Source organism: Plectropomus leopardus, chromosome 13 (genome assembly GCF_026936395.1).
Source record: "Plectropomus leopardus strain MGB_pleo_1.0 chromosome 13, ASM2693639v1, whole genome shotgun sequence".
In the NCBI taxonomy this organism is placed as follows: domain Eukaryota; kingdom Metazoa; phylum Chordata; class Actinopteri; order Perciformes; family Serranidae; genus Plectropomus; species Plectropomus leopardus.
Genome location: NC_142188.1, coordinates 32,438,787 through 32,464,926, shown reverse-complemented (window position 1 = coordinate 32,464,926; position 26,140 = coordinate 32,438,787). Strand labels below are relative to the sequence as shown.

General features: G+C 38.4%; 1 protein-coding gene across 4 annotated transcripts in view; it reads right to left on the bottom strand.

Annotated features, from left to right (window-relative positions):
• Positions 1-26,140, bottom strand: part of ltbp1 (latent transforming growth factor beta binding protein 1) — a 147,010-nt gene that overhangs the window by 96,110 nt on the left and 24,760 nt on the right. For all 4 annotated transcript variants that reach the window (XM_088086239.1, XM_088086240.1, XM_088086241.1 and 1 more), the window contains exon 3: positions 16,338-16,686. In XM_088086239.1, coding sequence (XP_087942365.1) covers positions 16,338-16,686 — 349 coding nt within the window. The remainder of the gene's footprint in view (positions 1-16,337; positions 16,687-26,140) is intronic.

Below are 26,140 nucleotides of genomic sequence, written 5' to 3'. Positions count from 1 at the left end.
AAAGGGCCGAACACATCCAGATACATCGCTAGAAAAGCGACAACAACAAAACCATTGTTTCCCCTGTGGTACAGCACACCTGTTGCTGCTATGTGACACATTTTTCTGGGGTTTTCGGGTGCGCAAAAAGTTAAAATATTTTGAATATTTTGAACTAGACACACCACTCATCATTGTCACTTTTGATCTTTTTTTTGATCATTTTGGCTGTGTTCATGCATATGACGTACATTTTCATGAGATTGTGTATTTTTGTTTAATCTGTGAATTTCCAGTTCAGCTCCTTCAGTAAGTGTAAAATACACTGTGGAAACTAAATTGTTACATTCAGACTGTTAAGTGCAAAAAATGCTCCATTAAAACCCATTCAAACTGCACTTTTTGATCCCACAGCCATCAAAGTATAAAAGCATGCATTGTATTATTTCTGGGTGTAATTCTGGGCTTTTGATTTGGAATTTGTCATTTTGACTATTTTACACCTGATGATGTCATCTTTACCATATTTGGCATATGGACAAAATACATGCTATTTCCACTAAGTGCACTGTCAAAATCAATGTTGCTGCTAATCACTGTCATATCCCAGGCTGTCATCATCAAAAAAAATCTACTTTGCATGTAGCATATTGAAAATAATTCTTTTTTTTTTAATCCAAAAACATAGTGGCATCATGACAAAAATGAATGAATACTTTATATTTATGATTAGGACAAAAAAAATGTAATCAATGAATGTAGAAATATAACATTAATGTATAATATTTTTTTAAAGCCTGATTATGAAATGCTCATTTTATGTGCACACCAATGCAGCGTGCAATATTAAAGTGGAAAAGTGAAAACTACTTTTTCCATTGGGATGACAGTAACACTACCAATCACACTGCGTATAAAATATGGCGATGTTTGCGATGTGTGCAAAGAAAAAGGGTCGAAAGAAAAGTGTCGAGCAGCACTTTTTTCTGTCAAAAATACATAATTCCTTGAAAGTATCGTGCACCCATAAATTATGCTTTAGGGTTCATTATTTTCAGAAAAGTAACTCCTTTTTTGTCAATACTGACCATTAAAAATGAAAAAAAAACAGTGCAAAAGGTAGTCCTCTAAAGGACATACATGTGGACTTTTCCATATTAAAAAACTGTATTTGATTGACTCTGTGCCAAATTTCAAGGGCTCTAATGTCATCAGAATCTGAGATATGGCATGCCAGGATTTGGATTAGTTGATGCCAGATGGCATAGTCATTCCTGCAACCATGAATATTTGTTTGAAAAGAGGTCTTAGTAGTCTAGAGGACATTTAGTATGCAAAGTAATAAGTTCCTTCTATGTTGTCTTCATATTTAAGTTGAACAATATATGTGGCAACATATTATTGCTGTATATTGGCGTGAATACATTCTAGCTGGCTACTTCTTTTCCACTGGCTGTCACAAATGACTTTCCACATGTGTCGTCCAGCTCATACTCACACCTGGGCTTAATACCAGGATTAGACACCATTAACACTATAAAACATGATGCAATCAAATTCAGTCATTCAGCAACAATTTTAACCTTTGTGAAACTTGTAACATTCCATTTCTGCTGAGACTGCTTCAAGAAGATGTTGACTCAACTTTCTGGTAATTCTTGAGTCCACTGCACTGACAAACCATCAAACACATTACAATTAAAGCAATGCAGCATCACAAACTTTGATCCATAGTGAATTTAATTTAAATTTAAATGTGAAGCAGCAATTAGAATGCTCTGGAATGTTGTTTCCTTACATTCCAAACAGCGCATCATGAGTCAGCTCCATTAAACAGATGGCATGGAGCAGAGTGAGGGAGCTGCATGTCATAAAGGTATCATGTCTGATTTCAAAGGCAGGATTTAGTGAGCAGAGGGGATGGGTTGTAACCTTGTGCCCTGACGCTGCTCTTTTTAAACAGGAACAGCAGTGAGTGAAGGCTGCATTATGAGAGCAGGGGTATTTCTATGCTCTTACTTCACAGGCTGTATCCGCTGCTTCCTGAGGCAGTGAGTCATCGAGTGTTAATGTATTCTCAAGAGTGCCACCAAATGTGGCCTGGGAGGATTCAGTCATGTTGCAGCACAGTAGGAGAAAAGGGACAGAGCAGAGATTACAGATTATAATAAAACCTAATCAATGGTATAAAACTATCATATCAGTTTTGGTTGTAAAATAGCTTCACAGGCACCATCAACATGTGACCAATACCAGATGCTGTTGTGCAGGCAGCTATAAAAGGCTGATGCTTGACTATCCAGTTTCAAGTGCATGAATATATATATTCTTTATAGCCATTATTCAACCAGGTAAAGGTCTCTTCGAGAATAGAAATCTCCTTTTCAAGAGTGACCTTGCCAAGAAGGGCAGCATAAGCATCGAATCACTGAAGTAGTTTACCACATGCCCTAATATGAACATTATGTTCAATGTTTTCTATCACCTCAATTAAGATGAAGGATATATTGCATATACTCGAGGTATCGCGAGTTGTTCAATGCACGATATATACTATACTATACTATATATACTATACTACTATACTATATCGCGAATGTTGAGTATAAATTGTCACATCGTTTTTATAAGCCATTACCGTTTCAGTTCTCTCGCTCTCTCCTGCAGCCCTCTGACACACATACACACACACACACAAAGCAGAGTTTTTGCAGAGCTCCCGCTGTTATTATTTAGTCACAATTTGCAACCACAGAGCACTATGTGTTTTGCAAGTACCATTAATATATGAACTGGAGACCAAACCGCAACAAAGGTTTAACATTTCATACAAGAACCATGCCGTGTAAACAGCCCCTAGTGATTCCCCTCAGCTAATTTCCAGGTCATTTCCTTGTCACCTTACTAAATTTTTACAATTTGGGAACATTTCTTGGAAAGTTTCTCGTCACATTTTTTCGCCACGTTTTTTAAATAAATCAAACCAATTTTCCCAGTTAAGAGCAATTGCAATGCTACTTAAAAGGTGCCTAAATGAAGAATACTGTTTTGATCCAGGTGATAAAACCTTAAGCAACTTGTTGAGCACTTAATGTGTAGCGCTCTGCTGCTTCTTTTCCTCAAACCACGCTCTGCCACTCAGAGACTGCGGTACTTTGAATCACGTTACCAACAGCAGTTTTACAAAAATTTACAAACAATCCAGTTTGTGCCAGAGTGCGCTCTGGGGGCGGGGGGCATATTTGCAAGTCACATAGGCGCTCCTTGTTATAAAATGTAGTTGCACTATCTTCGAAGACGGTTGCAAAAAGTGTGCATCATTGCCCCATGGCATTTTGTGTCTCACCCTGTTCTAGGACAGTGAGACATTTTGTATAAATGTTAAAATAAATTCCGACGTCATTTGACAACACTTTGCACAAACTACACCTGCTTTGAGTGTTGGTACTGTGAATGGCAATGCAGGATTAGTTGACCCAGTCATCTGGAGGAATTTTTTGGGTCCAAAACTTCTAGGAGAGAAGCTGAAGTCACCTACACAGTCAGAGATGACCATCAGCAGTTTAAGTTTGAGACTTTATTTGTCTTGACATATTGCCACACTGGACTGTTTGTGTATCATTTTTGTGCAAAAATAGTATGTCTATTTAAGCCGTCAGATCCTGGCATGCGCTTGTGGTAAAAATAAAAGTCAGCATGAATATGTGTACATGTGTGCTCATCTTTTTTTTCTGTTTGGTCAGCTGTTAGCTATCGGAACCACCAGGCATCCTCTACATCCTCTAATATGAAAAGTAAGTGGTTGAATGTTTGTGGTCTGCTTGGAGATATACCGTATTTACATATGTCATCTCCTTAAGAGGGTCAAATTAAGTTGATACAGTCGTCCCTGTTTGCCACAGACTGGATGGCAGAACATCACTCAGCCAAACGGGGCATGTGCTCTGAATTGTGAACATGCAGTCTGATATTAGTGGAGATAAACAGCTTATCTCAACTTAGTAACAGAGATCAATTCCTCCGCAGCAGATATAGGGGAATGCTTTGACATAAAGGCCGGGGATTCTCTGGTGCTGACAATGTATGAAAGTAGACAGAATGATTGCTTCATCTTGTCCACATGCATCCATCCATCAAGCAAATAAAGGGTACCTGTGCCTGTACAAGAAAAGTATCTTTAATGTGAGGGTCTTTGTGATCTTCTTGGTACCGAAATTTTGAGACTCATCAAGCACACAATATATAATAATTATATATAATCTGAGGCTCTAGAACACATTCCATTTTAACATGTCTCAAGTCTTTGGGTCAATATGTCTCATACCTGAGAGGATCCAAGCAGACTTGCTTCTACTGACTTTTCTCTAATTGGTCTGTTAAGTTTGACCACATTTGTATTACCATAGGGTCTATTTCAAGCCTGTTCCCATCCTCATTATTTTTGGATGGGCCCCTCAAGGCCTGTATCCCAGAAGAAGTTTTTGGTCAGGCTTGCAACTAAGTCTAGGTAGGGCAATGTCTTGGTCAGGGGGTCTACCTCTTTGGTTCAGACTGAAATATCTTAATAACTACTGGATGGATTACAATGAACTGTGGTACAGTCATCCAAGGTCCCCAGAGTATTGCCGTTAATAACTAACTAATACGATGAAGATGGTAAATATTCCACGTTTCACGTGACCATGTAACAGGATAGGTTCACAATCACAAGTCTGTCCTAACAGTAGTCAGGTGGTCATATGAACATATAAAAATAAATAACAGCATACAATTTGATCCTTGAAACCATAAATCCTGTCTATCCTCACCAAGATCCCCTCTTATCTCAATTTTAAGGTAAATGACGAGTGCAAAAATCCATGCAAAAATGTATTACGCAGTTTGGCTTCAGCAGTTAGAATCTTCCAAAGTTTAAGTGTTTCCTTCCAACGCAGCTCAGCAAGTGACACTCTCCAAGGAAACAGGTAAAGATAATTTCATATTTAAATATTTATTTATGAAGATACTGGCTTGACTTATCCAACTCAGACTGCTGATACCTCACATTAACTTAAATAATTTCCTAAAAGCATTTCACGGGTATGGCAGGTATTATCAGGAGGAATGATTACATCAAGAAAGGACGCCTAAGTATTGTTAAGGACACACTATCCTTTAATTTCTAGAATTTTAGCTCTTAAAATGCAAGTTTTTTGTCTTGATACCACTATGTTTTTAGTTTTTTTTTTTGGTTATTACAGCCTGGCAAATGTCAGTGATTAGCAGCAACATTGATTGTGACCTTGCAGCTAGTGGAAATAGTATTTGTATTATGTGTTTTCTCCATATGCGAAATTGGTACAAATAACGTCATCATTCAGGTGGAACATAGTAAAAATGACGCATTCCAAGGTAAAAGCCCAGAATGACACCCAGAAACCTATTAAGGACCTTTAAGATTATCATTAAGCATTCTAACATGCAAATTAAGTTTACAAAAAACACTCTGAGGAAATTAAGATAAAAGTAGCCACAACTTTATGACTTTAAATTTTGTTGTTTTTCTGAAGTAACCCAGTGCAAAGTTCCTCTTAATGGTGATTAGGCTTGGGCAGTATCACAGTTTGACAGTACACCAGGGTATTCAGAAGTCTCGAAGGTATGTTTTTCAATACCATCATAAATACAAGCGCACTTCTTTTTATTTAAGTCATTGCATGTAGTGCACAGCATGTCCCACCAGAGCTCAGTCTCTGGTCTCAACTGGTGGAATAGGCAGCTAAGCTGAAAGACACTGCGACACATAGTGGTGGAGAGAGAAGTTACAGGACTGTAAACAGCCAATGGCCAGCAGGCAGAGAGAGAGCGTGGGGAATAACAACATGTTTTTTTTACATCTAACTCGGTGAATTAAGGATTTATTTTGACAAAATTGAAACTGCTGATCGGTGGAACAGTGGACTTAGTAAAATACCGGCAAGATTAAGAAAGTATTTAAAAAATGAAATAATACATACTGGCCAAGCCTAATGGTGACTCTCATAGATACAGTCAAAAGGTCTCTAGAAAACTTCATATCAACAAATACCTTCCCGGGGTTGTCCACTTACAGACACAAGGAGAGTGCAGACACATAAAGGAGATGATAAACATGTAGGAAGAGTAATCTGTCGACAAGGCATATTTTCATCTCATTCATACGATAGGCCCCTTCCATGGTATAAATAAACAGAAAATGATAGCCTTGTAAATAGCTCTGCTATGACCCTGTAATGTCCTAAATAGATCTTCTGTTTAGATTATGAAGCGGGTATATTACTCTCCTGCAGATACACACCCGTGTGTTTACATGTATTCATTTGTTAATGTTTATTTCTACTACTTAGTCATAAAACAATCCTTGGGATAAACCATCTGAACATTCCTTTAGGATTATTAGTCAATTTGTGTTCATGTGTAAACATGTGCAACACAAGTGTAAGTACAGTATGTTCACATTGGCATCTCTTGTAATGGGGTGGGGGCTGGAATCTATATTCAGACAGGCAAAAGAGGCATGCCTTTTTATTACCACTGTTTGCAAGTCTGCATCTGTGACAAATTCATTCCTTTTCATTCATTTGTGCTGCAAAACAACAACAAAAAAGTTGTTCGACACTTCATGTGATTCTGACTAGATCGCATTTATTAACAATTTTTTTTTTTTAAACCGTAAAGTAGCATTAAAGATATCTTTTGACATGCAAGTGCAAGAAGTAATGGTTTCATACCAGAAGGGGGGACATAGGAAGACAATAGCTAGCAAGTAAACATGCAGGGTTTTCCATGCATTCATTCATTTATATCAGTCCACCATGATTACAAACATCTGCCACCACAAATAGCTTTTCATCAGGAGCACTGTTGGAATATACACACTGTTAGGTTATTTATAGCACCACATTGTCGGGGAGCAGAGCGCACTGTGGGCAGAGACAGAGCAGCAACACATCTGGCGCATTCAAAGTGAAATTTTATTCATTCTGCTGCGTCTAAAAAGTTGCTTACACTCACAAACAGCTGCACCTCTCACCCATTGATCTAATCTGATCAACTCTGAATGGATCTACAGATCAATTATCCACCCTGTGAGTCACAAACTGCTGCTGAGGAAAAATTAGAGCTCATGGAGAGCTCTGCCTGAGCTGCATACACGGACCTGCAAAAACCTCCACAAAAACTCAGCTTTTGAAACTTTACATTTATCCTTTATCAGATTTTTTGGCAGCAAAAAAAAATCTGAAAACACACAGTGACATGTCATCCTATAAAGCTGACAAGGCAAACATGTAAACAGCAGAGAACTGCCAACTTATACATAACAGACAAGAAGCAACTTAGCATTTATCCACAGTACAAATGAAATAAACAAGACACAACAAGTTTTTTATTTTTTCATTTAGAGGTGTTGGTTGGCATATAATTTCCCAATGGACAAAGCCAGGCTTTGACTTCCCCTATGCACTTAAAGGAGGGCTGCACTAATTTAGTATTTTAACTCAGAGTCTCGATGGACAGTTTAATAAAAGAATGAAAAGAGATGCAGCGGAACCAGAGATAATGTCTATTTTATTCCACCTATTCTTCTTCCTTGTCAGACCAGGTTGCCTGCCAACATCTTGATAAGAGATTCAGGTGTTTCAGTTAGCTTGTAGCAGCCTCAAACCTCCAGCCTAAAGCAGAGATAAGGAGCATGAGACAGCGATCTGATAAGCATTTTTTACAACTCCACACCTCAAATTTTCTTCATTTTAAAACTTGTGGTCTACAGCCCCGACTGACTCTTTCTCCTATGTAGTAGTACTCCCCAACACCTGGATACACACTGTGATGTGCAAACCCTGTAACACACAGGGATAAGAATGATATCAATCTTGCCACATATCTCTATAAAAATGGAGTTGGCAGCCATTGCTGGTGTCTCTACTCTCTCTACAATCCCATTACTGTTATTTGCTGCAGTGACACAATTTCCTCTTGGGAAACAATAAGGCTTATTTGATCTTGTGTCATATCTTTTAACTAGAAAGTCTCATAATTTAGTAAGTTCCTCTCCAAGGATGTAGGATTTACTGCATGCTAGCTTACCAAGGATTTACCTGCATGCTAGCTTTCCATCATTTCAGACTCTGGAATAACCCTTGTTCCAGCCTTGGGTTTCAATGTGTTAACGATGTCAGTTAGATTTGGTTAGGTCAAGGCAACAGAATATTAAATAATCCATATTTTCTCAATACATCACAGCCTTCCTTACCCTCAGGTATGCATAAGCTACAGGTTATAGACTTCTTTTTGTGAAATATATATTTGAAAAAAAATTCAGTTATCATATTGGTATTGGCCATGAGAAGCAGGTAATCCTAATCAATGGTTGTAAAATAAATCCATATCATGCGTCTAGGGTTGCATATACCGTTTTCGAGGTATACTCTGGAATGAAAATCAATAGTTATATCAAGTACAGGGTCATTATAACTGATAATGATAATAATAATAATAATAATAATAATAATAATAATAATAATAATAATAATAATTATTATTATTATTATTATTATTATTATTATTATTATTATTATTATTATTATTATAATTGTGTAATACCCTGATACTGTGAAACCACAATATTTTTTTAAACTGATATTATACTGTGAAAATCTCGTGCCACTGCAACCCTTCTGACTACTCCCCATTATGAGGTCCACCTGCTCACCTGCTCTACTTCCAGCCCATTTCCAATTATTCCCTGTCAAATCCTGTTTTGTGCTCCTCGCTAAGCATTCCAGCTTCTTCACCTGCCTGCCTATTATCCACATGCATGATCTTCTGTCCGCTGACTTTTGTCCTTTCACTGACTCCATCTGGCTACATTTGCTTTTCTTTTTTTGCCTGTCTGGTTTCCACACTCCAGTTTGCCCTTTGGTCTTGGAGTTAAGACTTTCTTATTCCTATCTACTTGGTCACTGGGTTGTGCTTTTGGATCTTAACCTGTGAGACTGCACCTCCCTATCTCTGCCTTCACGTCTTTGTCAGTCTACGTCTGGTGCAGGTCTAAATTTTACTTCTCTATTCGACTTTACATAGTTTTTTTCACACGTAGCTGCAGGAATAAGCATGTTGCAACTGTAGGTTTTAGACAGTGATGCAGAATTGTGTATGAGTCTTTCTTGGCATTGTTCATTGTACTGTATAAACTCAAAATATTATGGATTAACAACTACTTGTACAGAGGATTAGACCTAAATTTGGCAACAACAAAGAACTTACAACCTGAGCTGTGAGATGGAGAGAATAGTGACGGCAAAAAAAGAAGTTCTAAACATCAGATATTATTCCAGTTTTAGCAAAATATCTAGCATGGCCATGTGTGTTGGCAATGATTGAGCCATTTAAGGAAAAAAGAGAGTTTGGAGCGGTTCCAAGGAATGGATACAAGAGCCTGCTAGTCTTAAATATCAGACAGGAGATTTCACTCATTTCTACATAAACAGATCGGTGAGTCAGGGTCGAGAAAGTGAGGTGTGTGTGTGTGTGTGTGTGTGTGTGTGTATGTAGGGGCTGAATCTGTTCACTCTCTGCCTTCACTGCTCTGGCCACAATCGCAATCCGCCGCCGACCTCTACGCTCGTCCAAGTCTTCTTCCCCACGAGGGCTGACATACTCTGGTCTAACGTAATGAACCCACTGAACCTCACCAGAGTTCTCTCATTTATTAGTTATATCACAACTGAGGCAGGCGGACTCCAGGGAGGAAAAGGAAGAATATCTCTGCAGTGTAGATCAGTGCTTTGTTCTGGGTAACTGGCTGTGTGACTGGCTGACTGAGGGGATCAGAGAGACTCTTCCATGGCTCTTATAGGGTGTAAGAACCATGAAAGAGTTTCTCTAAACCCTTAGGGACCGCTTTTATATTACATTCACTCTGCACACAAAATGCACTTTTCAAAATCAAGCTTTAAAAAATATCATACATTAATATTATTTTCTACTTTCACTGTGTTATTTTTTTAACCAACATCATTCCTAATCATAAATATCAAATATTCATTACTTTTTCTTTTTTTTTTTTAAATTCTAACTCTTTAAATGCCAGTTTTTGTCATGATGCCATAACGTTTTTGATTAAAAAAAAAAATCAGAAACAGAAAAAATAATTATTTTCAATATACTACATGCTAAGTAGATTTCTTTGATTATCACAGCCTGGGATAAGTTAATGATTAGCAGCAACACTGATTTTTATACATTCTTATTATTTGTGCAGTGCCAAATACTCACACCCATGTCGCTCTCGAGTTTATTTTTTCAACTAACATTATCAGTCCTAATCATAAACATCAAATATCCATTAATTTCTAGAATTTTAGCTCTTAAAATGCAAGTTTTTTGTCTTCATACCACTATGTTTTTAGATTTCTTTTGGTTATTACAGCCTGGCAAATGTCAGTGATTAGTTGATTGATTGGTCACTGATCGTGACCATGCAGCTAGTGGAAATAGTATGTATTTTCTCCATATGCGAAATTGGTACAAATAACATCATCAGGTGTAAAATAGTAAAAATGACATATTCCAAGGTAAAAGAATGACACCCAGAAATAATAATAATGATAATGGCTTTATGCTTTGATAGCTGTGGGATCCAAAATGTCAGTTTGAATGGGTTTCAATGGTGCATTTTTGCACTTAACAGTATGAATGTAAAAATTTAGTTTCCACAGTGTATTTTAGACTTATTGTAGGAGCTGAGCTGGAAATTCCAAGATTAAACAAAAATACACAGTCTTGCCAAAATATATGCCACATCCATGACCACCAGCCAACAGCCAAAATGATCAAAAATGAAGAAAGAAAACCGTGTAAAATGCATCAAACAGTCTCTAAGGGATAAATAATGTGCTGTTACCTGTCATTGTTTGATGCCCTTTATTGAGCTGGTATTTATGTCAGGAGGTATAGAACAATTCTCTCATCAGTTTCTGCTGTGTCGGTAATTGCGATCGACTATACTTCCATTGATCTATTTTCAGGGTGCATATCTGAGGCCAGGTTAAGGTGGCAGCAGGGTAAGTTAGACGTCCCTCCCCAAAGCCTCATCCTCCGGTGATTTTTGGCAGATCTGGGCATGGATTATGGAATATGTACTCCTTCCTGCGTATTCTGGCACTGCCATATGGCATCCTCCCAGCTAGACCTGTATAGACAGTCTCCATCAGGAGGGTTCCAGGGAGCAACCTGATGCCCAAACCAGCAAAATTGGCTCCTTGCAATGTCAAAGAGCAACAGTTGTACCCTGAGCTTCTTCTGGACGTCTGAGCTCCTCACCCTGTCTCTAAGGTCGACACCCTATGAAGGAAACTCATTTTGATCACCTGAATGCCTGATGCATAAAGCTCATGACCATAGCTGTAAGGGTAGAGTTAGAGTGCAGACTGACTGCTAAATTGACAGATCACCCTCAATCTCAAATACTTTTTCAACACTACAATCCAGTACATCTCCCACATTAATTGACCTGCACTTGTATAGCGCTTTTGTAGTCATTTAATCACTTAAAGCGTTTTCATACTGCAAGTCAAATTCACCCATTCACACTCACACGCTGGTAGCCGAGGCAACCGTACAATGGGTCTTTTTTAACCATTTATACACATTCAATCACACACTAATGGAACAGCCATCAGAAATACTTCACAAAGGATACTTCAGCATGTTGACTGGAAGAGCCGGGGATCAAACTGCCAACCTTTCCACTGGAAAATGACCCGCCCTACCTCCTGAGGGCCTCCACAGCCGCCCAATTACTGCCAAAGCTTTACCAATCCTTACAGTCTTTGTCTGACAATCATTATGATAATTTTCTCAAGGATTTAAGCAATGATTTCACCACTCTGTTTGCAGAACTCATGGACCTCAGGGAAGCAGGTGGATTTTTTTAGTTCTGTAGCTCTTTGCATGATCAGCAAACACTTTCTAAAACTCACTACATTGCAAAGGAGCCCACCCATGACCAACAAAAGGCCCTAAAATGGCTGCACCCTGTCAGGCACCTGCACTGCCCTGAAGCTAAGACTAACAGGAGGAAGCAACTTTCATATGAGGTTGTTTGACTCCTCCTACTATCCCAGTTGGGACAAACACCCAAAACAAATGGTCTGTCAATGGTACCAGCCCTGCCCCCCCCACCCTGGCCCTATGCCCTGGCACCACCCTTTCGCACTTAAAGGCTTTTAAGTTATTATAATCACTTTTGGGCATTTGGCCACTGGACTCTGTTACTGCTGTCGGTCATCTACTGTCACTGCTGTGGACTGTAAAGCCTTGTGTCATTTATTTTTTGTCCTCATGTCATGTTATATGTTTCATCTCCTCAGCCTGCCACAGAAATTGTAACAAAATAGTTTGTTTTTTAAATTGAATTGAACTGAATAATCAGACTAATAAATATTTAATAGGAACACACAAACATGTTAAGAAAAGTAATATTCTCAGACCTATTAAACAGAGAAATACAACCATACAACTTTTGAATTCAACCTTCCCTCGGTCACTGAAGACTGACAACTGTCTCGTTAACTCATCAAAAAACATACTCCATTCAAACCGTCATTGTTACTCTTACTAGTAATTTAGTGTTCCAGCAATCACCAGCTCCAGTTTGGTCAAAATAAATCCCAAATATACCAACATTCCTCACAGTTTCTCTGTGCCTGTTGGCCGCTGGCAGTTTACAGTCCTGTAAATTCTCTCTCCACCTCTAGGTGTCGCTGTGTCTTTCAGCTCAGCTGCCTCTTTCACCAGTAGAGCCCAGAGACTGAGCTCTGGTGGTGCGTGCTGTGCACTTCATAAAATGAGTTTAAAGAAAGAGGGGATCCTGTGGTTATGCTGGTACTGAAAAAACAAAACACCCTGGTAAACCGTAACACCGTGATACCTCCCAAGCCCGATGGGAACCAATAGTATTATGCATAATTTTCCTTGTTGCATTAAGTGTTGTTTGAAATATAACCAATGCACATGACTATAGCTGAAGTTACCTGAAAACAAGTAAATTTCCTAGGTTTCCGGGGATAGTGTGCTTCTGTTCTCGGGACATAAGATGTCTCATTTTCAGAAAATATATTAATCTCTACATGTGACTGTCCTGATGCATTGTTCCTTACCTTGAGATTATTGCCCTGTCTTGTCTCATATCAGATGACAAACTGCTCTGTTGTTGGAACCAATATAAGAATGGCTCCTTGTGAGAGATAAATCCCTTCTGCAAATTGAGAGCAGCTTGCGAGGACACAGATCTGGTAGCAATTACTAGTGCATGTGCATACATAACCCCTCTTTGCATTTATAGAGTGCATGTGAAACACAGGATATAAAATGTATTCATAAACATTCTAAATAACATTCATCAGTAGGGCTGCACCTAAGGATTATTTTGGATTAATCTATTGATTATTTTTTCAATTACTCGATTAATCTATTGATTAATTTTTTTTATTGATCTAACTTTTAATTTTTTTATTACTTGATTAATAGAACAACAAATTTACAGAAAATAACATTTTGAAACACTACAGGGCATTATTCCCAAACAAAACATATCCAAGTCTTAACTGGTAATCTTCTCTTTACAGTCTGATATAAAATTAATGCAAGAGCTTGTTCCACTCAAGTAAAAGGAAGGTAGTGCAATCTACTTTTAGCAATCCAACAGCAAAATAAATAAAACAATGTAAAATTAAAGTTACTTTTAGTAGGAGTAACAAAACAGGTACTCTTTGTTACAGTAACAAACCTCAAATCTAGCAGTCAAACAAAACATATTACAGTAAAATTAACAGAAATAATTATAACTAGTCCATTCTTTCTGCATCAAAATAGTCCAGCCTTAACTGGGCCTTAAGGCATATTGCGGCCTGCTGATATGAGTGCTGTATTTTCATTTTTTATAAGCACATATTCCACTCATTTATAAAGTTGTGCAAGCCCTTGCACAGCTGACAACCCCGTCCTGTAAATGTTTCAAAATAAAATGCATTGTATCAGCAACTGATGGCATTGTGTCCACAGAGACACAGTCAGATAGCTTTTGTTTTGAAAGGGATGCAAGGAAGTTGAGGTAAAACCAAGCATCTTTGTATTTCCTCATCTCTGTGACAGAGAGAGGCTTTATACTGCAGTATAAAGTGACACAGAGTCAATGTAATCATTCAGACTAATAAATATTTCAGTTTGCGTCACGTGAAAAAAAAACGGGAAGCCACATTTCTCTAGATGTGCTGCAGCTGACAAGCAGCTCAGACGCGCCTAATGGCTGCTCAGTGTGCACGCTCTAACTTGTTAACATGAGCGCCGAAACAAAAACAACACGATCGGCGCTGCTCACGCTCTTATGGCGCGCGCTGTGTGAAACGGTGCAAAGCGTCGAGTGGTGAGATCTGTGTCAATATTAATTGGACCCTGTGCCAACTGATTCTGGATGTTTCCATCTGCATGCTGCAGTAACACTGACTTGAAAAGCAGCAATTTGTGTGAAGTCTACACTCATCGTCTGTGTCTGACTGCACATTCTCAGGTCATCTGCTGCAGTGACAGGCAAAGCAAACCAGCAGTTGACCACAGCAGGAGTTAGTGGCATTTCAACTGCACTTATGAAGTGCCGGAAGAAGTATTACCAACGACTACACTGATAGTCGATGATAATGAGAGTATACTGGCCAGGAAAATCACAATTGCAATGTTCACAGTGAGGGATCCGTGTAAAAAAATTTCCCTTTGCTCATATCAGCAATTGCGTCGAGTTGGCTTGCAGGCTTCACCATTCAGCACCCTGTCAAACACTCAGCATGCTACTAAACACACTGACTGTGTGGTTATCAGATAAAGCCTCATATCAAGTTAGGATAACATTTGATAGACGCCATACCTGGACTGTATCTCAGATTTCTCACTGCAGCCGATTAGCCAAAAAAATGAAGGCCATGATGTTAGAGATATCGGCTTGCAGCAAGAGGGTCATTGTTGTATATCCAACAACTAGGGAAATGTGGCAAAGTACACGCACATTGGGATATTCATGTTATGGACCTGAACTGTGCAGACACTAGAAGCATTGCTGGTATAATCCAAGGTTTTTCTCAGGACACACAACTCCTTTGAAGCAGGGGCACATGCTGGTGCTGAGACAACACTTGCTATCTGACTGCAAGCAAAGAATATTAGGGCTATCACCGTTTCTCTAGATGTGCTGCAGCTGACACGCAGCTCAGACGCGCCTGACAGGCGCTGCTCAGGCGCTGCTCAGGCAGGCACTGTGCATGCTCTAACTTGATACATGAGCGCGAAACAAAACAACACAATCAGCGCTGCTCAAGCTCGATTACATCGATTACATTGATGCGTCGCCGCAGCCCTAAACAATATGATTTGGAAACAAGAAATTAGTGCCATTGCTAGCTGGCCAAGTTTCAGTTACACTCTTGTCTTCTGTTCAGACTCATATGTAGCCATGACAGTAGACAACTCTTCAAATATTGATGTCACTGCAAAGAAGCTACAAATTCTAAAACATGGACGCTTCACACATAGCAAAATTTGCACCAAATTTGGCATTCTTGAGATATTGCATTCACAAGTATGGGACAGCATGATGGACATCCTAAAAACATGTGGCGGCAGCTAAACGTCTGCATCGTAGAGATGATTATATTAGTTTGTCTGTTCTGCATCTTTCCTTGTTGCTCCTGGTAGAGCCAGGTAAATATTTTTGAACTAAAGTAGGTCGTCACACGATCGACAAATGTTTCTCAGTTACAATTCTGACGAATTCTGTGCTCACTTCCACACCTGTGGTGTTAACTGACAAAGAATCCTAGTTCACAAAGATTGTTAGATGAGTAAAAGCCAATCTGTGGTTTGCATGTATTTCATGAGATCATGTTGGGTTTTCTTGTTCTTCTCATACAGTTTTACTTAAGTTCAAGAGAAAAAAAGCCTTTAATGGATGAGGCCTTCCATTTTTCTGTTTAGAGGATGTGAGTGATCTGTTTTTGATTTGATTTTGTTCCCAGTTTCTCAATCCTGTGTTCAAAATGGTAATCCATCACTCTACCATGCCATACCCTTGAGCAACACGCTGTACCCTCCAGCTGCTCCAGTGGAGTTGCTCAAGGTTATCAGTAGCAGAATTTATGAGCAGATCAGCAGTGGAGGACAAGGAGTGGTTCTAGTGACCTTCTCCAAAAGCCAATTGGTGAAAATACATGAATTTGGGGTTGAACAGTATGGAGCTCAGTTTATTTTTCATGAGCAAATTACGGTTGATTCTAAACGTGGGTACTTACTGTTGTTGGATGTGCTGTTGGATGTAATGTGGTCGAACGAGCTGGGGGGCCGGCTTGACACTTAGTTTCATCTGGGCCATGTTGTTTGAAGGAGCGGGGGCAGGGGCATAACCGTTGGGAGGAACTTGCTGAGGTATGGGCCGCTGGGGGACCACATTGTGTCCATTAGTGTGTCCATTTGAGTTAGCAGTGGTGTGCCCGTTGGTGGGCCCACTCCCAGGCACTGCTGGAAAGGGCTGTGTGGGCACCGTCTTCTGTTCGCATGCCTTCCCCTTTGAGCCAGGCTTGCAGACACAGAGCTGAGGCCTGAGGCACATTCCTCCGTTCTGGCATTGAGGGATGCAGTTGGCTACAACACAAAATCCAGAAAGAGCAGAGAGAGGAGAAGAGAAGAAAGAGAGGAAGGAGAAACAGATGGAGAATAAAAATGAGTGATGACAGCAAGAGATACAAAACAATAAAATACTGGATGCAAGTATATACCTGTAGATAAACTAAACTTGATGTTTCGTGATTTTAAACAAGCATTCATGCACATGCACCTCAGTCATTGGGGATTTAAAGGCTGCAACAGCCACCTTTTTTTTTCCTTTTGGAAGCTAACGATCTTGCAAACAGTGACCCTGAAAGTTCCTTTGCAAAGTCTGATCCTGTGACTAAAAACTCTCTGACTTCTGACACACTGTCTTAAGATGTGGAGCATGTCAAACATCAGTCTTCTAAATGTAATTACAAAGTTTTCTAGTGTGTGGAAGGCATTAATCAGTTATGATTTTATTGTTTTATTTATATGTTGGTTTATTTGTCAGTGACAATGCAATGAACTTAGTAGCAAGTTCGAGAAGAAATCACTGATGTGTTGAGTACAGGGTTCCTAGCCTAGGCTAATTTGCAACACATGTCCCTGATTGGGCTTTTCTCTCTAAGAATAAAGAAAACAAAGCAAAACATATCACAAAACATAACATAACATCCTTAACGGTGTATCAGACAGATTAGGCACATTATAAAGAGTTACATCTGCATATTAGATGATCCAATAATGTGTGTGTGTGTGTGTGTGTGTTCTCTAATTCATGACAGAATACGTATTTCACATAATGTTTGTGTTTCTGTAAGCATGAATGTGGTCTTTATGATAATATGTGTACATCTGTCTGTGTGTGACTGTTCTGCCATCTGTGTCCATGTCTGTGTATGCATAAGCAGTAATCAGTGATCGCGTAGATGCTTACAAATGCTTGAAAATGTGTTAAACTTGTTACAACAATGAAACATACTGATGAAGGATAAATTACTTTGAGATACATACTTTCAATATGTACCTCACTTTACTTAACACATACAGTGATAACTTATGTTACAGCATGGATTGTTATATCACACTGAGTCCTTACTACAGTTAAATGTTGATGTGTGTATAGGTGAGTATTGGTATTTATAATGCATCATAAGCTCCATCAGTCAGCCTCTATTTCATAACTAGTCAAGAGCATCAATAGGACACATTTATAAATCATTATAAGTCACATCTACAATGCAAATACAGTGCATCAGTAAGCATTATGTGTTGTTTGTATATACAATTGTTTATATGTGTCATAAAGCATTATGAATGCATTACAAAAACTGCTCCAGACCAGGTTAAGTTTGCCGCATAAGTTTCCGTAGTGATCTAGCCAGGTTAAAAGAGAGTCACCTTTACAGTGCAGGAAATCCAGACTTTAGAGTCAACATGCCTCACTGGCACATTAATCTCACTTTGTGGTACAGCCCTCTGGTGCGATACACATAAACTCTGGTGTGTCTAACTTTTTAATCCTTAAAGAATCAAATGTCTCCTTTTGAAAAGCTGAATCTTCCATCTGCACAACAAACTTGCCCTCAGGTATTAAAGTACCTTTGAGCCTTGAACCTTTACCCTTTAGCCTTGAAAGTTGTAAATTGAACAGGTCATAAATTGGTGTGGACCAAACACCTGGACTGAGACAGCTTGAGGCAGTGGGTTGCAGAGATATGTTGTGTGTCGTGCCACATGTATTTTGGTATATTCCTAAATAATAAGTGATGTATAAGTAGAAGCTACAAAGTAGATATCCAAGGTCCCCATCCTCAGCCCTCTTTTTTGTCCTGTTTCTACAATGACCCTGAAAGCTCAACACACTGAAAATTCTGAAAACATCTGCAAAAAGACACAACACAATAAAATAAAGAAAAATCTTCACTAATCTCAAAAAACGCATACACATCAAAGGGAGGCTTTTGGATCCATCATCATAGATGCTTTAAGTTATGCTGTTTTAATGAGGACATTAATTTCACGTGTCCTATCATTTGTCTTTTTACCACATGCGATTCATAAAATGACTTTATCGCAAACATCAAGTATAAATTGTCACATCGTTTTTATAAGCCACCAGCACTTTGGTTCTCTTGCTCTCATGTATGGGTTTCCACCTCTCACAGACACACACACAAAGCAGGGCTTTTGCAGAGCTCCAATCGAGACTATTTAGTAACATTTAGCAACCACGGAGCACCAGAGCGACTTGCAAATATTAGTAATAAATAAACTGGAGAGCTGTTAGTTTGTTGCTCGCTCACAGCGGATGAATCCGTCATGGTTATAGGCGCTGTGGTAACTGTTTATTGTCTGCTACCACTGACTTCTTACAGTTGACTGAAAGTCAACAGCTCAACATTTCCAGCCAGAGACAAGCAGTCCACATTGAGCCATGACCAATCTAGTTATTCACTTCAAATCAATTTCAGACAGGTGTCCAGCAGTTATTCTGTTGACAGCTGGTGAAAAGAGTTGTCTAAAATCCTTTTAAAGCCATTAAAAAACAACTTTATAAACCATATTGTTCTAAGCTTGTCAATTTCATAGATCTGAATAAGCAACTCCACATTTCAGGGCTATGAATCAAATATTTACTTCAGCAGCTCTAGCTCTCAACAGCATCTTTACATCGCTGGTGTCAGAGGAGAGGATGATCATCATCAGCCAAATTACAACTGAAACTGGTGCTTCAACAGACAGGACACTGAGATAGGATAATAATAGTAGTACCTCTCATTGGATGGACAGGCCCTGGACATTGCTTTTGTCTTGCATTGCAAATTGTTTAGGCTAACCTTTTATTATATTGTAAAGAGACAATAGGCCAGTTTCCATTAACCCTCAAATTGTGCAAATTGAAATTGTGAATATAAAATACACTTAATGGAAACACAGCAATTTAAAAAACTCTTTGGGCTTGCATGAGGTGATATCTGAAGCAATTCCAAAAGAACATATTTCGTATATTTTAGTCTTTTCTAGGTCACATGATGCTATGGCGATGTGCTTATCAGTAGGAACTGGCTTCCTCATGATGCAGCAGGCGTTACAAAAGGTGTTATTGCATGACATAACTGCAAAAGTCGAGCAGATCATCCAGGAGTTTTGATCTACACTTCCTCGGTGAAATCATGGACTATCACCTCCCAGAAATCCCTCATACGTGGCCGCTCCCATATGTTAGGAGCTTGCCTGTCATTTATTGCTCGCATAACATGCCTACGTGGCCTTGGACTGGAAATAATGACGGCTAGTGCAGTGGATGCAATAGAAATAAAGCTGCAAATGTTTTGAACATCAATCACCATGCTTCTGGGAATGTTATCACCAGAGGAAAAGTCACAGAACATCGCTCAGTGGAAACGCAGTCATCTCACAATTGTGTTTTATCGATATTTTTAAAAGAATAAAAAAAGTTAAGTAATAAAAAGTTTTGCACAAATCTGTAACGAAAACCTACCTTGTGTGAGCACAAAGCAGACTACAAACAAAAGACAGCAATCTTTTTTTCTGTGGTCTGAACCTAGTAAACCTGCAGGTGTGAAAGAAACCTAATTAACACAAAAATCTTATATAGTAAGACTGAAAATTTATAATAGAATGTTAACACACGTATATACTGTGCTAATGTTGACACAATGTCACATTTAAATGTGTGGTGTCATCCCAGCTGGTAACACCTCTCAGTCATTTTTCAGTGAAGCTGGTTAAAGATTTTTTTTCATTTCAGTCACTTTATTAGCCTCTTCCAGAACCATCTGCTGCTATTAGATGTCATGACCTCCGGCGTACATCTATAAACGCGGCATACACACAGCAAAAGAGCTCCAAGTGCATGTTTACATAATATCCACATGGACGACAGGATGGCTTTTCAGTTTCTCTTATGATCCTTTAACAAATACATTTTATGTTTTGTTAGTTGATCTTGTATGGATTTCAAATTTTCTCACTCCACCTAAAGCAAACAGTAACTTATAATAACAATATAATGTATTATAACTCTGATTATAATGCATTATAAACTGATTTTGATGTATTACAGCAGAAAAAGAGCTACAATTCATGGTTCAAACTTTATAAATGCCCATTTTTGTCACATGCAACAAGCTCAGCTTTAGTTAACATTAAGTAATTATAAAATGCTTTATAATGTATTGTTTTATGAAGCATTATGAATATTTATGAGTTCTTCTAACTATAATTATACAGTGCTATGAGAAGAATATAATGTATGCATTATTGACATGGGTGTCATAGAAAGTGTTATCTTGAATTTTAATCTTTTTCTGTATAATGATGAGATGAAATAAAATAAAGCTCCTGTGAAGCAGTGTGTGGAGGGATTTTTGGTTCTTTACTGTATTGACAAAATGAGGCTGTTGGCTTAATTTGTAAAAAGCAGCTGCCTTACTCTACAACAGATTTTCTTGAAGTCCAGACTCCAGTCTGGGTTTGGACCAGATGACAAGTTAATACGGACCCAGCCCACATCTCATATTAGGAATGTAATAATCCAATGTAATGAAACTTACGTTTCCTACTTTGAAAAAAAAATGATACTGATCAATAAATTATTAGTTTTGTAGAATATAGTCTATTTAGAGATAATTACTGTGATCCTGGCCTTAGATTAAGTCTTAAATGTAGTCATTTCCCAGTTTGACATAATTGTCATGGCAGTGTTGACAGCCAGTAGTTGTATGACGTTAAATCATAACCTGTCAGAGTGCCAGGGTCAGCAAACAGGCGTCACCTTATTTTGTTCAAAATGAAGAAGTTAACAGCTAATAGGCTAAGCATTCTGTCCTGCTAGCACCAGACTTCAGTGTCCTTTGTCAGTGTACATTACGTCGCCAATGCCTTCAGGATGTCACTATCCAAATGTATGTATGTGAATGTATTTTGTCTCAGACTGCATTCAACTTGAATGTACGTTGTTTGTAAGTTATCAGCAAGTTCCATAAGTTTCCAAACAGTCATTCTGCTTATCTGGTTATTCGGGACCTTTGACTTCATTCGGACCTTTAAATATTAAGTTTGAGAACCCCTGCTCTACAGCCACAACAAATCTGAGGATTGACCTGATGGCTGCAATACAAAATAGGCAGTGGAGCCACCATATGACTGCCTACTTTTCATCACAAGTATCCTCATGACCCAGATGCATGTAACTAATTGGCACTGTCTTCCAGTGTATTGTCATTGTGACAGGAAGCTTTCAGAATGACAAAATAACTGCAGCCACCATGTAAAATTCCACTTAGCAACCCAAGAAAGACACATAATGACCTTATGTGACACCACATGGTTCAATGTAGATGTAACTGAAGGGACTACAGATGGTTGGACATCTCTGTTTCCGTGTGCGATATGCTTTAGGTGATTGTTCAAGTTAGTATCAGAGGCAGCTATTAGGCAGCTTGGCAATCAACAAGTGACAGCTGGCAGACACAGTTGTCTGGGATTTCTGTTCAATCTCCATGCACATTATCTTGTTGCTATAAAGCTGCAATAACTGACTCAGTATTACTAGTGGCCACTACACTAGCCATCATTATTCCCAATTGAAGATGACATAGTCATGTGATGCAAGCAATAATGTAAAGGCAATTATATCTGTGATATCTGTGAGATGATAGTCCATGATTTCACAGAGGAATTGTGGATTCAAAACTTAAAGATGATCCCCTCAACTTTTGAAGAGTTATGTGATGCAATAACACCTCTTGTAGCTCCTGCTGCATCATGAGGCCATAGCATCATGTGACCTAAAAAAGTTTTTAAAAAAAGGGTTTCCATTGCAGTTTTGTAAAATGTGGCTTTTTCCAATCACCTGAAAAATCACCTCATGCAAGCGCAAAACTTTTATGCACTAATTGGTAATTTGATTTTTAATTGACATGATTCCATTTGGTGTATTTTTTTTATATTTGCAATTTAAATTCTAATGTAAACGACATACTTATTCATGATGGCCATAAGTAGCCAACTATGAAGCACATCCACTAATCTCTTGCAATGTGTGAAACATTTGTTACCAAGTTGCTTTTTCACTTGTTAACCATGTTTTTAAAAGAAACCACACTAAATTATATGAACCTTTGAACCCTGAGCAAATTAAACACTTGAAATATGGCTGAAAGCAGCACAAGAAAACTGATTTTGCTCCAGGTTTCAAACGGTTAAAGAAGTCTTTTAACTGTATGCCCTATTTCTTTGTTCTTTTGCTTTGTAGTTTTTTAAGAAGTCTTGTGTAACACCTTAAGGTTAAGGGAATACAGATGAAAAATAGCCTCCTGGATAATTTTGGCATTTTTATACCCTGTGTATTTATGAATTTGCACTGTCCCTTTTTAAATAAACCTAAACTGAAGTTAGCAGACAACAAAAATTAGACCCAGAACATTAAAGGTAGTTGTTGTGTAAACCCTAAATTAAGACTTTTGACAAGTAAAGCTAAACAATTAATTATTTGAGGTCATTAAGTCATTTTGCAAATAACTAACTGACCAGTCCAGCTATCAAATACTGTTTTGACTGGATGCATATGTTCCTGTGCATACAAGTATACATGTTTTTGTCCTAGTGTACAGGAGACCATAAAAAGCGTGTAATTGCACAGGGCTCTTCTCTCCCCGCGCAGATCAAGGGCATCCATTTATCAACTACAAAGCGTGTCGCACACACAACATGGCAGGAGTTTAAACACTGCTCTCCAACACACATATGCACATGCATGCTTAGATATGTTTAGATAAAAACCACACAAAGGAAGTTAATAGCAGATAATACACCCCCATCTGGACTGTTCTCATTCCTCAACGTAAACATGCTGTTACCTTAACAGTAATCTTAATAATTTGATAAAGTCAGGTCCTAACAGTGAGCCTAAGAAACAGTAAGGTTTGATTATTCTCCAATAAGACCTGCTTTAACAAAGACAAAAGTACCAGAACACACAAACACACACACTCAGCCACCTTTAAATGATACACTAAAAGCCTTTCACTGTGTGTGTGTGTGTGTGTGTGTGTGTGTGTGTGTGTGTGTGTGTGTGTGTGTGTGTGTGTGTGTGTGTGTGTGTGTGTGTGTGTGTGTGTGTGTGTGTGTGTGTGTTGAGCCAGTGGGAGAAATGACTCAGAGAGAGGCCCTCTCATTCTCCCCAGGGTCCCAGAGGGTGTGTCACCTCCTCACTAAGCTTGTTAGTCTAATTAGTGGCTTTGAGATTTGTGAAAATGATGAAGGAAAAACTAAATGGCTGATGAAAGACATCTGCTGGCACCAGGAAAAGTTACCTCCTCTGTGGTTGTCCACATTTCTCAAGACAATCACAACATAGTCAATGTATGAGTAATGAGTCTTTTCTTATAAATTAGATCTGGCCAAGTCTGTAGACCCCACATATGACAAATATGATACTGTTTGATTGATCAGCAATATTTTACAGGTCCAGTGTTGAGGATTTAGGGTCATCTATTGGTAGAATTGGAATATAATATTCACAGCTGTGTTTTTATTAGTGTATAATCAACTGGCACTAAGAACAGTTGTGTTTTCATTACCTGAGAATGAGACGCTCATATCTGCATAGTCCACCATATTGTTTATACATAACTGGCCCTAGGTATTAGGCTTGGGTGGTATCACTGTAAGATACTATACCAGAGTATTTAGAAATCCTAAAGGTATGTTTTTCAATACCTTCATAAATACAGGCACTCTTTTTTCTATTCAACTTACTGTATGTAGTGCACAGCACGCACCACCAGAGCTCAGTCTCTGGTCTCTACTGGCAGAACAGGCAGCCAACTGAAAGACACAGTGACACCTAGTGATGGAGGGAAAGTTACAGGACTGAAACAGCTGGCAGCCAGCAGGGAGAGAACGAGTCATGTCATGTTGTTTATATCTAACTTGGTGAATTAAGGATTTATTTCTACCAAACCGGAGCTGGTGATTGTTGGAACAGTGGACTTACTAACTAGATTACTAGTAAACAAGATGGTTTGGGTGAGTTTTATTTTCTTTCTGTCCAGTTTGAATGAAGATAAAAAGGCAATAAAGCCCCGTCAGTCTTCTGTGACCGAGAAAAAGTTGAATTCAAAAGGTGTACCTTTTGAATTTCTCTATTTTAATAAAGAAAATAGGTGTGAGAATATTACTTTTCTTAACATTTTGTGGGTTTATATTGTGTATTTTGTATTTCTGAAAAGCAGAATTTAAGTAGCACACTTTTAGGAAGATATGAGGGTATGAAACATTAAGTACTACCCAAACTACTAGGTATTCATGTTTTTTGCATTTTCACGTGTCCACCGTAGTTCTCGTACATGCTTGGCACACCTGAGAAATTTCAGTTCTGCAACTTTTTTCTTTTTATTTTTTGAGGGGCTTTTATTGCCTTTAATTGACAGGACAGTGTGAGCATAAAAGGGGGAGAGAGAGAAAGGGAAACATGCAGCAAAGGGCCAAGGCCGGACTTGAACCCGAGGCCATTGCAGCGAGGACATAGCCTCTGTACATGGGGTGCTGCTTTATCCACTGAGCCACCAGACGCCACGAGTTCTGCAACTTTAACGCTGGATGCCACTAAATTCTACACTGGACCTTTAAACATCACTGTTGTCTAACAGCATCTGAAAATTGTTTAAGAAGCTATTTTTGTCACGTTTCAGGTGTACAACTGAGTGAAATATGTAAGCCTTTGAAAGAAGCTATCCCCATTGCACAATGGCTTTCTGTTTAATGATGGCGTCATGCCTTTGAGTGGTGGCATTGCCTTTCACTTTACATGGTGTTCTACAAAGAAGCATCCCACCACACAAACTGGCACAAACTAATATGTTGGTGGTTGACTTCCATTGAAGAATACTAGTTTTATGTATTATGAATGCAACATTAAACATCTTTATTTCCTGTCAGGTGTTTATACAGGTGCATATCAAAAAATGTGAATATTGTGAAAAAGTTCAATATTTTCCATCAGTTATTTAAGAAAGTGAAAATTTAATATATTCTAGACTCATTACATATATTAAAATGTAGCAAGGATTTTTCTATTTTAATTTTGATAATTATAGCCTAGAGCTAAAACGTGTGAAAAAGAAAAACAAATAGAAAACATATTTCAAAAAATTAAAAACACCCGGCCCAAAAATATAAATGAGCTGAAGGCTGAATAGTATTGAGTATAGTACTGAGTATTTAAATAAACATACTTCTAAGAGGTGGGATAAAAGGAAATATTGATTTCTACAAGTCATACTATACTAGTCATCAAAATTAACACAAAAAAGCTTGAAATATCTAAATCTATGTATAATGAATATACAATACATGACAGCTAACCTTTTTGAATTTAAAAATCAATACGTGGTAGAATCTTAGTAACATTGTGCTAACAGGACGGTATGTTGACACAATGAATGGAAGGCAACAAATTTGTACCATCTACTTC